The 14,101-nt window shown below is 45.5% G+C and overlaps 1 protein-coding gene across 2 annotated transcripts in view; it reads left to right on the forward strand.

Moving 5' to 3' along the window:
- LOC109640797 (inactive phospholipase C-like protein 2) overlaps nucleotides 1–5,065 on the forward strand; it is a 29,214-nt gene extending 24,149 nt beyond the window's left edge. For both annotated transcript variants that reach the window (XM_020104978.2, XM_069537553.1), the window contains exons 6-7: nucleotides 1,482–1,591; nucleotides 2,490–5,065. In XM_020104978.2, the coding sequence (XP_019960537.2) occupies nucleotides 1,482–1,591; nucleotides 2,490–2,693 (314 nt within the window). In that variant the 3' untranslated portion in view covers nucleotides 2,694–5,065. The remainder of the gene's footprint in view (nucleotides 1–1,481; nucleotides 1,592–2,489) is intronic.
- Nucleotides 5,066–14,101: the final 9,036 nt, after the last annotated feature.

Below are 14,101 nucleotides of genomic sequence, written 5' to 3' on the forward strand. Positions count from 1 at the left end.
GTGTGTGTGTGTGTGTGCGTGTGACAGAAAGAGGAAGCTGTGCACCATTTTCAGCACAGTCACGGTTCACGTGCGCAGCAGCAGCGGCTCTGTACTTAAAGATGGTGAAATTGAAGTGACGTAATTTTACGTGATGGTTAAAAAAACGCAGGAAATTAACTAAGAAATAACCTAAGTGTGTGTGTGTGTGTGTTGTGGGTGCAGCGGTGTGATGTCTGGCTCAAAAGACGACGAACGTGTCCGACCTGTTCGTAAATTCTCTCGGCTGTTTGAGGTGAGATTCTCGCCTGAGGTCTGTATACAGACTCATATCTTCAGCTGAGAGGCAGTACAACAACTCAATCCCACACCTATTACGATTTACCGCCATCTCTCTCTCTCTCCCTCACGTGCACACCATGTTTCCATGGCAACAGTACCAACAGGGCCCCCGGACAGACTGTAGATATCAGAGCTTCCAGCGAACAAACGCGTCGTGGGTAGTTCCCAGTGCAGACATGTATCATGCAGCTTTGTACGTAGCAGGAACTCTGCGCTCTGTCTTTGGTTTATTTACCTCGCAGGCCAGCGCTGCCTGTTGCCGCTGTCAGTGCTATCGCTATGAAGAACACTCAACATTAAACATGTCCTTGCTCAGACTCAGTCATGCGAAAGGGAAGAAAAGAAAGAGGGAGGAAGAGAGGAGGTGGGAAACCTCCTCAGGAGACAAATCCCTCCTCTGTTCGATGCCCTGATGCTAATCCACAGTGAAAGAACGTCATGTCTGTCTGCCTACACAGCTTCTCTCCACTTTTCTCTCCGTTTCCGGTGCGATGTACTCACTCTCTCATCCTGCCTCAGTGCTCCCTTCAGTTTTTAGTTTTCTTCTCCTCCTGTGACTTATCAAGCGTCTCTGCTTTCTCTCCTTTTTTTTAACAGGTTCACCGGGTTTTGGCTCACTCCTCTCTCCCCCTGACAGCCCATTAATACCTTGTTGGGGATCAGCCGCTCATGAACATTTCGCTCCGGGACATAGATTTCAAATTAATGAAGTACTGTGGGAGGTCACGTCGACAGACAGCACAGTAAAAATTAATGTAACGCTGTGTAGATTGTAATTATTGTACAGAGGCTCGTCACAAGAATAGATGTTATCAATCAAAATCCGTTTTCCTGTGAATAATGGATCAAAAAGACTTAAACCTTGGTTCTTTTCAGAGCTGACACCTACAAACAACAGCTCCTGTGATCCACTCTCATACTGCAGCAGGGAGAGAGGAGTCTGTGTACGTCTGCCGCAGCAGCCGACTGTGAAATGTTGACAGTACATGCCAGGGTCTCGGCTCTAATGTGTTTCTTCACAGTAACAACAGGCCTAGCACCCAGTCACTTCTCCCAGACTCCCGTCACCTCGCCGCCGCGCTTCTGTTTCGCAAACCGCCGTGAACTCCGGCCATAGGGACACACGCGTCGTTTTTATCTTGTGCCTGTTTCTCTTTCAGCGATGGAATTTCACGAGAACCTCCACAACTTGGCCACGAAGGAGGGGTTGAAGGGCAGGAAGTTGCACAAGGCGGTGGAGAGCTTCACGTGGAACATCACCATCCTGAAGGTGAGGATTTTCAAATCAAATCAGCCAGAACTCTAGAGCCCGCTCTGACGTTTGCGACAAAGCACTCAGTAATTTGAAATGTGTTACTTCTCATAACGCTGCGACGCGCTGATGGTCGGACGAGGTCAGAGCACAGAGTCAGTGGCCTTGGGCGATTCTCTCTCATGAACCTTTCACCATTATTCTGGTTACGTGACAGCTCTTGTTAGAGGCTGTGCAGCAGAATGGTTCCTGACTGCAGCAGAAACGAAAAGAGCTGCGAATCGGGAAAAGAACAGAGGTTATAGGACACGGAGAGTTTCTGATCGTGGTGTTAGATAAGAGTATTATTTAAGATGAAGACGGTGAAGTTCTGCCTGCACTACAGAGATAAACCTTGATTCACCCCGACGCTGCGTAAATGCTCACTGATTCCTTGTTGCTGAGTGGGAGGAACTTTGTGTTGTTTTGCCTCAACGGTGGAGACAAATGCATTAGTTCCACAACGTCGTGTTCTGTTGTGGAAAGGATGAGTTCACGTTATTGTTTTAATAAACCTACGTTTAAGGTCTTGACTGACATGTGCAGTCATTTCAGTTGTACAATGATTTGATGTCAGATTCCGGGCTTTCAGGAGATGTTATATATCTGTAAACTGAAAGTAGGGTTGTTGTGATTATAACTAGGAAGCTCATTGTGTCATGTCGAGCAAGACATTTGATCCTTTTCCCAGTAAAAAGAGGCTCCGGACAGAAAGCTCTGCTCCTGACGCTCCTCGTCAGTAGTTGGGTCAAACACCTTCTCGTCATCGTGATGTTCCTTGACACGATGCCCGACATTTGCATAATGCACGCCTTACTACGCGGCTGCCGCTGCTCTCTGTCCGCCATCACTCTGACACTTTGCTCTATCCCCCCAGGGCCAGGCCGACTTACTGAAGCATGCCAAGGGTGAAGTCCAGGAGAACCTCAAGCAGATCCACTATGCTGTGCTCACCTGTAACCTGAGTAAAGGCAAAGCAGCGGGCGGCTCCTCTGGCTCCGAGTCCAAGAGCAGACGTAGCCTTGACGCCATCCCCGAGAAGGCCACTGTGGAGGAGGAGCTCACTGGTGAGGACAACTAAAGTCCCACAGTCCCGCTGCGGTCCCCTGACACCCACGTTCAGACCTCTAGGCTGTTCCTGCCTCCTGAGCTCAAAGCCCACAGCTCCCTCTGTCTCTCTGTCTGTGTTTTTAACCTGACATCATTGCTCTACACTCATGAGCGCTCACTTACTCTCTCACACACACACACACACACACACACACACACACCAGTGTTTTTCCACATTCCATCAAGTACATTCCTGTATCCCAAGCACAGCTGTAACCTCTTACAGACTTTTGCCTTGTGATCCTAAATAAAATGCCACCACCACTTCAACCCAACTTCAAATCTTCAAAAGGTCTGAGGTTGAGTTTTGGGAAAATTTGCTTTAGTATTTCCAACCTTAAATCTTGCAGCGTAGTTCTGACGCAGGGTTTTCTCTGGGTGTCTGGACTTAGGTGCGTTTACAGTTTGTCAGAAGAAAGCTGGAAAAAAAAGTGAATGTCAGTGACGGAGTGCTCTGTCCTGAGTGGTCACGGTACGCCCCTTTAGAAAAAAGACTTGTACCGACTTCCTGCGAACTGCAATTTTCTCCTCCTCCCATAACGATCTGACAGTGCAACGTCTTGTTGGTGTCAGTGTCGCTGTGACCGCTCATCAGCTGACTGAGATGCTGTAGCGGGTCGATTGCACACTTGAGTCTACATGAGCTCATCATCTGTGACAGGATGCAATTCTTGGCCGTTTTACAGATTTTCTCCGTGTTTAATTTCGTTGCGAAATGGTGAGAACTTGTTTTACGAATGAATTAATTTCCTCTGTTGCAGCAGAACACGTCCCAGCAACATTCAGAAACTCCTGCAGGCTCAGCCGCACTAATGAAGCACGTCTGATAAACAGACTCACCGTAGATTTGAGTTGCTGCGGTTGTCGGTTGATACTGGTTTTAACGCGGCGTTCGGGCATCATACCGATTACATAACTCGCCCACGGCTGGGCACCAGATAAAGCAAGATAAACTCCGTCTGTTTCATTTTTATAAACATATAACTTTGGTTTCGAAGGATGGTAAAAACGTTATGGATGTTTTGAAGGTCTACAGCCTCACCAGCAGACGGGTCAATGTGTCACACAGGCCACGTGATCGAGCCACAGCAGAGCTCTGCAAACTAGAGGTTGTTTATGTTATTATCAGAAGTCTGGCAGTTAAAGCAACTCAAGTACATTCTTTTAAAATGACTCGTAATTGCACCGGTGTTGTCAGAAGGTTATTACCCAGAGAAAACATGTCCACACCCTGACGTCCCCACTACAGACGGACTCTCTGAACCCTGATAGACGAGACAACATTCAGGTGACGATAACCCACGAAGAGCAGTTGAGAACTCTCAGCAGAGTGTTTTAGATTCTGCATCTAAGTCCTGTAACAGCAGAGGAAACCCTGTGGTGTCTTTCTCTTTAAACAACGGCTTCACATCTGATGCTGCACAAGTCGTGTGAACGCTGAATCACCCTGAAAACTCAAATCTGTTCATCTACAGTCTCAGCACAGACGCTCGTTGTCCTCCGTTCTTCTTTCTGACCCTGTCACTCATTTCCTGTTTGAGCTGGGAGCGCAAAGTCAACTACCAGCCCCGTGACAGATAGAGACGTTTCTACAGAGACAGAGCACATGTACTCTGTTCGACAGAGGGGGGGGGGGGTGCGACACGAGGAGACGAGACAGAAAGTGAAGGAGATTTTTTTTAAAGCACAATTTTCTGGAACTATGAATGTAACAGGACTGAGGGAGCGATCGGAACCAGGAGGAAATGGAAGAAGTAAACAAAGAAGAAAACGTGATGAATGAGAGTTAAGAGTTGTTTACAATAATGAACTTGTCCATTTTCTTGTCTGCCAAAATAGTATCATATACTATGTGTATATATATATGAAGTTTCCTGTTACCTTTTTTCTGCAGAGTGCATCATTTTATTATTGTATACTTGGAAATATAAGATTTATTTTATAAAAGCTATATAAACATGTCCGTGAAGAAACTAAAGTTTTATCTGTGTGTAGATATCTGATAACGAGCGTCGTCACTAATAAAAGTGGCCTCTTTTTAGTTTTCCCGGTGGACACAGAAGGAAATGAACGAGAATGTATTCAAACAGCAACGTCTCAAAAATCACAACCAGCAGCTGCATGAGAAGGAACCACGACTGGAAGTTCAGAACATTCACTCAGAAGCAGTTGGGACGTTCTCATATTTCAGCATTTCATCCAGAAATGGTTTTTAGTTTTTAGGGCATCGTCCTCAAGAGCAAAAAGAACAACACTGACTTTATGCTCCGGAGGATTTCACCAAAAAAGTAATTCCACTGTAACTTTCAGATGTTTGCAAATCATAAAAACTGCCAGAAGCGATATGTCTGTTGTTTTTTTCCAAAATGTTTTTCTTCCAGGTACAATACGTTCCCAACCAATCTCACATTTAAAAACCCGTCTGGCAGGTTTGAAATCTAATTCCTTGTTCATCAGTTCTTGTTTTGGTTCAGTCTTCAGAACGATTGAATGCATCGCTCAGGAAAGCAACTTTCATGTCTGAACTGGAAGTCGTGTACAAAAGCAAAGACTGTGGTTTCATTTCAAAATGTGTAGTTTATGCTGTTGATCGTATAAAGATGTTTTTCCCCTGTTCCCCCCCCCCCCCCGACACTCGTGGGATTCGCTGTTTCATCTCGTCTCGTGCAGATCGTCCACATGCGGCGTTTTTTTAAGATGAAGTCTGAGGAAACGCTGTGCAGAACTAGCTCGGACAGATTCGCTCTCGTCAGCAAGTCGAATGAGTCACTTTGTAAGAATCTAAACTCAGGTCTTTTGAGGTGGTGGAGAAGGAAGGAGGTCACCGTCAGAACCGGTCCTGGTGACAGTCTTTAAACCACAGTTATGCTGTGTTTGAATTGTGCCTCATCACTGTATTGTGTTTTAACATGCCCCCCCCCCCCCCCCCCCCCCCCCCCCCACCATGGGCTCCAGTGTGATATTCAGTCAATGTGTCTTCATTTAACATTTTAAACTAGAAAACACTTCTGTTTTCTAATTATTGAACGAGGGACACTCAGATCAAACTACCAAGAAACACGGTGGAAGAGTCAGGAACCCTTCAGGTTTGGCTCAGACCCAGATCAGTGCAGCCACCGTTAGTTTCAACCTGCGGAACAGATTTAAAGATTAAAATAATATTTCATGCCTGAAAGAAATTGGACAAATGTTCAGCAGCGCATCACTTACTGTGCATTCAATAGAGATTAGAGTGGAGTCTTCTTCAAACTAGGTGTGCCTCGGTTTAAATATAAATATAAACCATCTCTCTAATTCTAAAGTTAATGTTTAACTTCAGCAGGTAAATCTGCCACGGTCTTTGTAGCAGCAGCAACATGAAGCTTTCACCTGTTTCACCTTTGTGAAGACACTAATTCATCTAAGTCATAACTTAACGATTTAGCAATCGGTTTAAAACCTGAGAAGTCTTGAGCCTTAATCTGTAATGTGTAACATTTAAACTGCCTTAAAGGGTTTTAATGGATTTTTTTGGGGCGAGTATACTTGATGCTAATTGAATCAAAACTTTGTTAACCCCCCCCCAGTGCTCACGATGCTGTGCCCTTCACTTTAAAACCTCTGTCAGATCACATGAGCCAACATCGTCTCTGAAGTTCAGTGCTGTGCCAGTCAACGTATTTATAACTGTCGTGGAGCGGATGAAAAAAGAAGCGTTTCCACTGTATCACCAGTCTCATCTCTTTATCTGTCAAGTCTGGAGAAAAGCTCAGCTCTGGATAAACAATGTTGGATGGATTGTGCGGCCGCTGTGTTGTGTTAATAAACAATATAAATAAATTATGTTCTGTTTTTCTTCACTGTGTCCTCGGATGACGGAGCAGATTTTGCTCAGGTCACACCAGCAGCTTTTCTCTGCAGCTTCCTGCTGCACAACAGTTGCTTCTGGGAAATCCATCATCATCATCATCATCATCATCATCATCTGCCTCTTGCCACTGATAAGCTGCAGTAACCTCCGCTCTCCTCCCTACAGGATGCACCATGTTGGACTGACCTTCCCACTTCGGTCATCACTGCTGTTACTCCCCGTTTCCTCATTGTCAGGCGCCATGTCAGGTGATTCACATCCTGGCCGCCCATTGAACCACTCTGTTTCTTTTCCACTGACTGAAAGCAGAAGAAAATCACTCAAGTGTAAAATGTCACTCGAGGGTCAGAGGGATATTATACGGATTTATCTTTGCTCCCCTCCGGCGCCGTCTCTTGCATGGTTGCATATTGGTTTCTCAACCAGTAATTATCCAGTAGCTTTAAGTCACCAGATGAAAGTGGCTGAGTTTAATCACAGATGTTCTTGTTAACCACACTGAACGTGGGCTGGACAACCTGTCCCCGCAAAACTGAAAATATGAATCAGTAAAATAATGACATTTAAATTCAGAAAACCAAAAGATGAGCCGTTGCTGTCAGAGGAACAGAGTTGTGTTCAGCTGATTCTTGAATTCTTATTTCTAATAAGTGAGACAATTAATAAAACAACCAAACCAGAGTCGCTCCCACTCTCCTCAACAAAATAAGAAGAAGATTTTGGGTCAGGCATCGACGAGTATGCAAATCTATTACAAGATCCGATACCGTGTCTTTAAAGGATCAGTACGATGTGTCACCCAATTCATATAAAAAAGTAATGTTATTGCTGAGACTCTGTTTTTCCAAAGCTGGAGGAGAACGTACATTAGTATAGATCGGCTCCCTGCTCTGCGTGGAGCAGAGAGCGCCTGGGGAAATTAAGCTTCAGCTTGTTTCAGATGGATCTGCCTTCCAGCACGCACGCACACGCACACACACACACACACACACTCACACACACGGGCGCTGTGATACCAACATGCCAGCTGTGTAGTCACTGGTGAGCATTACATTCAGGGCCCCTGATTGCAAATGAACGATCATCATTCAAATAGAATCCAGATCTGGAAACTGTGTTTGCGTGGAATCTAAGATTAAAATTGTAAATAAAATAAATTAAAAAAAGTAAAATAGCTGAAACTGACCCACTTTATTTCTTTAAAAGAAACCACCATCTTGTTTTAAACCAGCTGTGAGCCACAGTATATTTTCTTTTTTTAATGAGAGCTAACTTTTATGATCTCTCTTATCTCAGGTTAAAAGCCGACCTGTTATATCACTGACTGATAAGCTTTGCAAACACACACACACACACACACACTGTTCCTGCTGCTCTCGACAGCGGTTCACTAAACGTGCGTGAGGAACATGTAAACTCACGGAACGACCCTCTAATGCTGTTTTAAAGGAGCTTTCTGATGAGCGCTGATGTGGAACAGCACCATGGTGAAGTCAAATGGAGCCATAGGAGGGTTTAAATCGAGGGTTTCTGTTTGAATCATTAAACAGGTCCGTCTCTGATGTCGCTCGCTTTTTAAAACAAACTACATCTGTGTGCCGACCAGCTCGTCAACAGATGTGTTGAGAGCAAACTCAAATCCACCAGTTGGACGATAGGAGAGTCAATGTCGAGGGTTTGAACTGTAAACGTTCGTCTGGAACAAGTCAACTGCATCACAGACGCAGCAGACGAGGCCTCGCTGCTGATTTAGGGACTCGCACATTCCCAGAAGTAAGCAACAGCGGAGCCGTGAAGATGAATGGATGGACGGATGGATGTTTCTGGTGCAGAGCGTCGTCTCCAGACCTAAATCATCACGTGTGCGTTTACAGCAGAGCGGGGGCACTCAGATGAGCTGTGTGAGAAATGTTTGGACAAGGTGTAAAACAAAAGGGAGCGCGGCACACGCTCTGAGTGAAGACGCTTTCTGTTTAGAAGTATCTGGTATCCTGCTCCACCGATGGCAGAACAGTTTGTGTTACCGCCGCTGTCGTCGGTGGATGTTTCTCTTGCAGCCAAATGTTGGTTGGTCGTGACAGCCTCCAGACACCTTTCAGAGACGAGGTCCCAAATGGAATAAAGGTCAGCGAATGCATCACAGTGCATCTCCCTCCGCTCTGGAACACCCCATCTTCTCCTCTTCCTCGTGTTTTCTCCTCAGGTTATCGACCCGTCCTCCGGTCCTTCCACTGGATGCACTGTTCTCATCTCAGATACACGGCCTCTCACTCGGCTTCATCGGCCAGGAGTGAGGCGATGTTTAAGCCTTGCAGCGAGTCCGTGTGAAAGTGTTCAGTGCCGTCTGGGACCTGTGAGGCAAACGTGTCAAAAACACAGTAGCACAGGCTACTCCCCTTTGCAGAGTCTTAAATTTATTTTGGATTACACCAAAAAAGGTTTGTGAATCTTTTTGACATTCATGCATCCATCTATCACCTTCCACTCGGGTTGCGGAGGTTCCTCCAGCCACGTTTTGAGGCATTTCCCAGGCTAGATGGAACATGCAGTCCCTGCTGCTGGGTCACCTTCCGCTTGGACGTGTTCCGTAAACCTCCAACAGAAGGCACCGTGGAGGCCTCCTGACTAAACACACGTACCAACCTCAACTGTCCCCTTTCAATGTGCAGCAGCAGCACTTCTACTCCGAGCTCCCTCGGGATGTTTGAACTCCTCAACCCATCTCCAACACTGAGCCCAGTCACCCTACGGACAGTTTTTGTTTGGCTCCTCGTGTTTGTGATCTCCTTCTGTCGGTCACCACGCAGAGTTTGTGATCATTGTGAATTTACTTGATCCTAAACTCCCTGAAATGACAGAAATCGTCTTTCTGAGAAAATGTATTTGACGTGTAATTGACCTATACTGCCGCCAGCCACCCGGGGGCGTTCAGGACGATTAGGCTTTACTTCTGGTAGCTGTCCTATCGTCCATCTTTACACAAAGTCTCTGGTATTGACCAACATCTGCAGCTGTGCTCATCATCAGTTAATGAGCCTTTAATAAGATATTCAACCAGCCAAGTTTCCGGAGAATCACTCCAACGTCTACATCTGCACTTGTTTCTGCTGCGTCTGCTTGAAAACCTCCGGCCTGGAGGCGTCCTGGCCTCGGTGCACTTCAACAACACACACACACACACACACACACTTTGCCAGAGTTACCTTTCCCTGCCCTCGTATCTTTTCTTAGTGAATATTTCATGCGCTGCTAGTCACTAAACTGCATGTCCCAGAGCGCCGTCTTTCCCCTTTGTGCAAAGCAAGTGGTTGCTCTTCAGCAGCACTTAGTGCCTCCGCCGCAGATTGAGCGTTGCCTCGATCGTGACCGAGTCATGAGCCCCACGGTTAAAGGAGAGACTGAGGAGGCTCATGTTGGGATGCTCACCACGCTCCGCTCGGAGGCTGAGGCGGACATGCTAGGAATTGGGCGGCAGCTCTGGGTAATTCAGCGTCCATTTAACACGGTGTCCCTCAGCTGGAAGGACGAGACACTGTTTGCCGTCTTATCTCTTAAGAGAAACTTAATGGAAGGAACATTTATATCACCAGTGGCCATCGGGACGCTCTGTATTACAGATGGCCTCGTTAAACCTTTAGTGTTTTATGTCCCCGTGCAAAGGGACATTGAACAGGTGCAGTCTGACCAACCAATGTTTCACACACTGTAAAAACATATTTACAGTGTCCACCCATGGTTGTAATACTAAAACTGAAAGTACAACACACACACACACACACACACTAGCTCTTAATACATATACAAATATTTACTAGAACTTATAGGTTTGTACAAAATGATGAAATAAAACACACATAAGATCCATCTTAAAAGAGACTCACCTTATGCAAGAAAAACTATATAAAATAAACGGAATTATCTTAAATCAAATTAGACACTGAATAAAATCCAAGTATTAAATAGCGACATTTGAAATATTCGCTGGTTTACAACCAAATTGTATATTTCAAACTTAGTTCAATTCTAGTTCTGCAACTCAAAAATCCACCCACCGTGTCTGTTATCTATTTATTTCACATGTGCACCATTTCTCATTTGATTCAGTTGCGTCCGTTCGAACCATATTTAGTTCTTTATTCAAAATGTGCATCTGAAGCATCATTGGTCAAAAAAATAAACTCCTTCCCTTTTTCTAACTCGTCTTCGTGCATCTGATGCAGCGACAGAGCCGGCGGAGGTGTGAGGAAGGAAGTGGTGTTGAATGACCTGTTGTTGTGGACAATGTCACTCCGCAGCCCGCAGAACTTCTCACTGTGACACAATAACGACTTGTTCTTTGCCATTGAACATTGTGGCTCTGTTTGGACCGGTGCCATAACTGCACCGTCAGGATTTTGCCAGCTCCTAAAAACAAACTCCAGACTATTCTCTGCCCCTCTCTGCCACATAATGGCGCCTTCTTCTCGCACAATGCAGTCACTAAAAGTACATGATGTGACACTGGCTGATTTAACTCCGCGGTCACTGGGGCCGTTTGTCCCGCCTGGCTTGCTCAGAGGCACGCTGGCAGAGTGTGAGCCGCCGATTTCTCCTTGGCGGCTCGGCGCTGCCTGCGACCCTGACGCCATAACTCACGCTGGCCGTGCCTGGATGTAACGGTTAAGAGGAACATTGTTCGCTCCGGCACTAATGGCGGAGGAATGACATCCATTCTCAATCAAAGCAGATTGAGGGCGAGAGACACGTCACAAAGAGAGATAGCCTCGTTCCCTTTGACTTGATTAGAGTGGTCTGCGAGCCAATAAACTCCGGGACAGATATTAATGCAATTGCTGAAGCAGCTGGTTCCCGTCTGAGTTATGATCCATTGTTTCACGGGGAAAAAAACCAGAGAGAGGAGGGAATCAGAAAGAGGAGGGAAATGTTACGGAACAATAACCAGTTGTTGGGAGGGAGAGAAAGAGGAAGTTTGCACAACGGACATAAACAATGTGGCCGAGCGCGAAGGTCCACCGGCGTCTTTTATACTTCTGATGAATAACTCTGTCTCAGCGTCGTCAGTAAAGCTGTCAGTACACTTCATACCTGCTCAGCTGCCAAGGTCTTTCAGAACTGACTGGACTCCTGATTGAATTTCCTCCAGTCGTCTGTTGCTTTGTCTGAATATTTTCACTCAGACGCTGTTCACTTAAAGAACTTTAAGGATCTTTATGACGTCTCTCGCTCACACTTTCCTCAACAATCACAGGATGATCACACCCTTTCACTTCAGTCTGAGCAACAAAACAAAAACCCCTGACAAAGTTCCCCCCCCTCCCGGCTTTGATGCTTGAGATGAAAGCCTCATCTCGGGGAAATGTGCATTTTAAAAGTAGTCATCTGCCGCCACCTCGTGGTTACACAGGGGTAGTGTAGCTGCAGTGCAGTCGCAGGGGAGTCATCACACTTATGCACAGATGCACACATCAGCTGCAAGAGTCCACACAGCATATTCTAAATAAAGCCGTGGCCTGTTTTAATGTTTAATGTTTCTGCCGTTCCGCAGGTGAGCAGGAGTCAGCACATTGCAGATGCTGTCGAAAGGGAACGTGTGACAACACCTCGCGTGCTTCAAACGCAACGGATAAAACCAGTTGCAGACCAGGAAAAAAATCTGCTGCTGCTCATGTTTGCACAGAAAACACATTTGGAATAAAGAACCTGAAGCTATAGAATGTAAACGTGCACATGAATATGATTTCCACTAGATGGCAGGTTGAGCTCAGAGACTCGCCGCCATCGTCTCGCTCCCCCAAAGCTGCTCAAGAGTTTTCCATCTAATCAAGTCTTATTCTACTGGGAGCAGCCTCCCGGAGTAGCACACCTGCCCACTTCCTTTTCGTCTCCATGCCAGGGGAACGCAGTAACCTGCTCCCACAATGCACTGCAGGTCCCCTCTGTGAGGAAACACTGTAGTAGCACTGTGAGCATATGGCACTTTCTTAAAAGGAGAAAAAAAAAAACATTTAGAAATGAATGTTTCCTATGAAATATATGCAAATGCTGACGGGCGCCGAGGCTCGTGAGTCGAGAGGGAAGCTGAAGTCTCCGGAGCGTCAGGTGACATCGTTTTTTTCCACGTTTCAAACTTTGGCCTTTTCAGGATTGTCGGTGCAGCTCGTTTTAATATGCAAACATGCGTAAAGTGGGATTTGAAACTTTTCCCGGTGATATTGACAAAAGTGGAACTCTTCAACCGTCTCCTCTTTGAAAGAGGTTCTGTAGCGACAACTTGAAATTCATTAAAACTCCACGTCATTTGAAAACGGAAGATATTCTCTGAATCTTTACCCACGAGGGACGGATTGTTTACTCGTTGTTTAGCTGTTATTCAGCTTCGTGCGTGGCTGTGAAAAGAATTTAAGTTTTAACGGGGAAAAGAACGACAACGCTGAACTGCGATTGGACCATTCAACCAAATATTCCCCTGCTCGCACTCATCCTCTCAACCTTGTGTCGTCAGGCTGCTGCAACACACAACACTGGAATAATCTAATACGGCCCTAATTATCAATCCTTTGAGACATATATGACATAAGAGATATTTCAAATTACACGAGGCCTGGCAGGGTGATGTAGATTATCTTTGTCTGGGCTGAGTATTGATGTCCCTCATCCTCCCTCACTTCTCGTGTTCTCAGCCCTTTGTTCGGTGAAAACTGCGCTGCGTTGTTTGTCAGGCTGAGGGAGCCTTGATGGAATCAGAGTCCATTAACATGGAAGGCAGTGTCGAGGTGACTTTAGCTCCTAATTAAAAACAGATGTGTCCATTTAATAGTCTTAATACTTTGTGGGAGAGCGAGACAATCACCGCAGAAATATCTATTTGCCTCATTAAATCGAGAGGCTTGATCATGATGAGAAGCAGAGTAATGAATGAAGACAGACATGTTTACCGGGTTGTTTAAACAGTGTTTGCTGGGAGGAGAGAGGCTGGAGTGTGGATGAATGGGCTGTTGTTCAGAGGGAGACGTCAGACAGGGAGACGGACACGAACAGTATAAGGTCAGAAACAACTAAGAGGAACTGGACCAGCTCTGAACCATCAAACTGTCATTTTATATTTTTTCAGTGCACTGCTGTGGGTTTTTAGGCTTCTCACTGATCTCAGGCCTGCGTTGCACAATGAGACAGGAAACATCGAAACATCGAAAATCAGGTTTAAGTTTAACTTTGCTTTAAATATTCAATCACCTTCAACCACCAGTGCTGAAAACCAAAGCTCGTGAAAACAGTTGCCATTCAAATGCAAATGTTTGATGCTCCGAAAGTCAAAAGTCAAAAGCGTCGACTTTTACTTAATAAGAGCAAAGCTCACACGCTGATGTTTAACAGGTTCAACATATTCAATATCTTAGTTCAGATTAATCATTAGAACTAATTAGAAATAAATATTTGATAATAAATCAGTTTGAAAATGTGACTTTTGACTTTCAGTGTGGCTGCATGACGTGGGGGTCGTTTGCAGCTAAACAACATTTTTATGATTT

Source organism: Paralichthys olivaceus, chromosome 13 (genome assembly GCF_024713975.1).
Source record: "Paralichthys olivaceus isolate ysfri-2021 chromosome 13, ASM2471397v2, whole genome shotgun sequence".
In the NCBI taxonomy this organism is placed as follows: Eukaryota; Metazoa; Chordata; class Actinopteri; order Pleuronectiformes; family Paralichthyidae; genus Paralichthys; species Paralichthys olivaceus.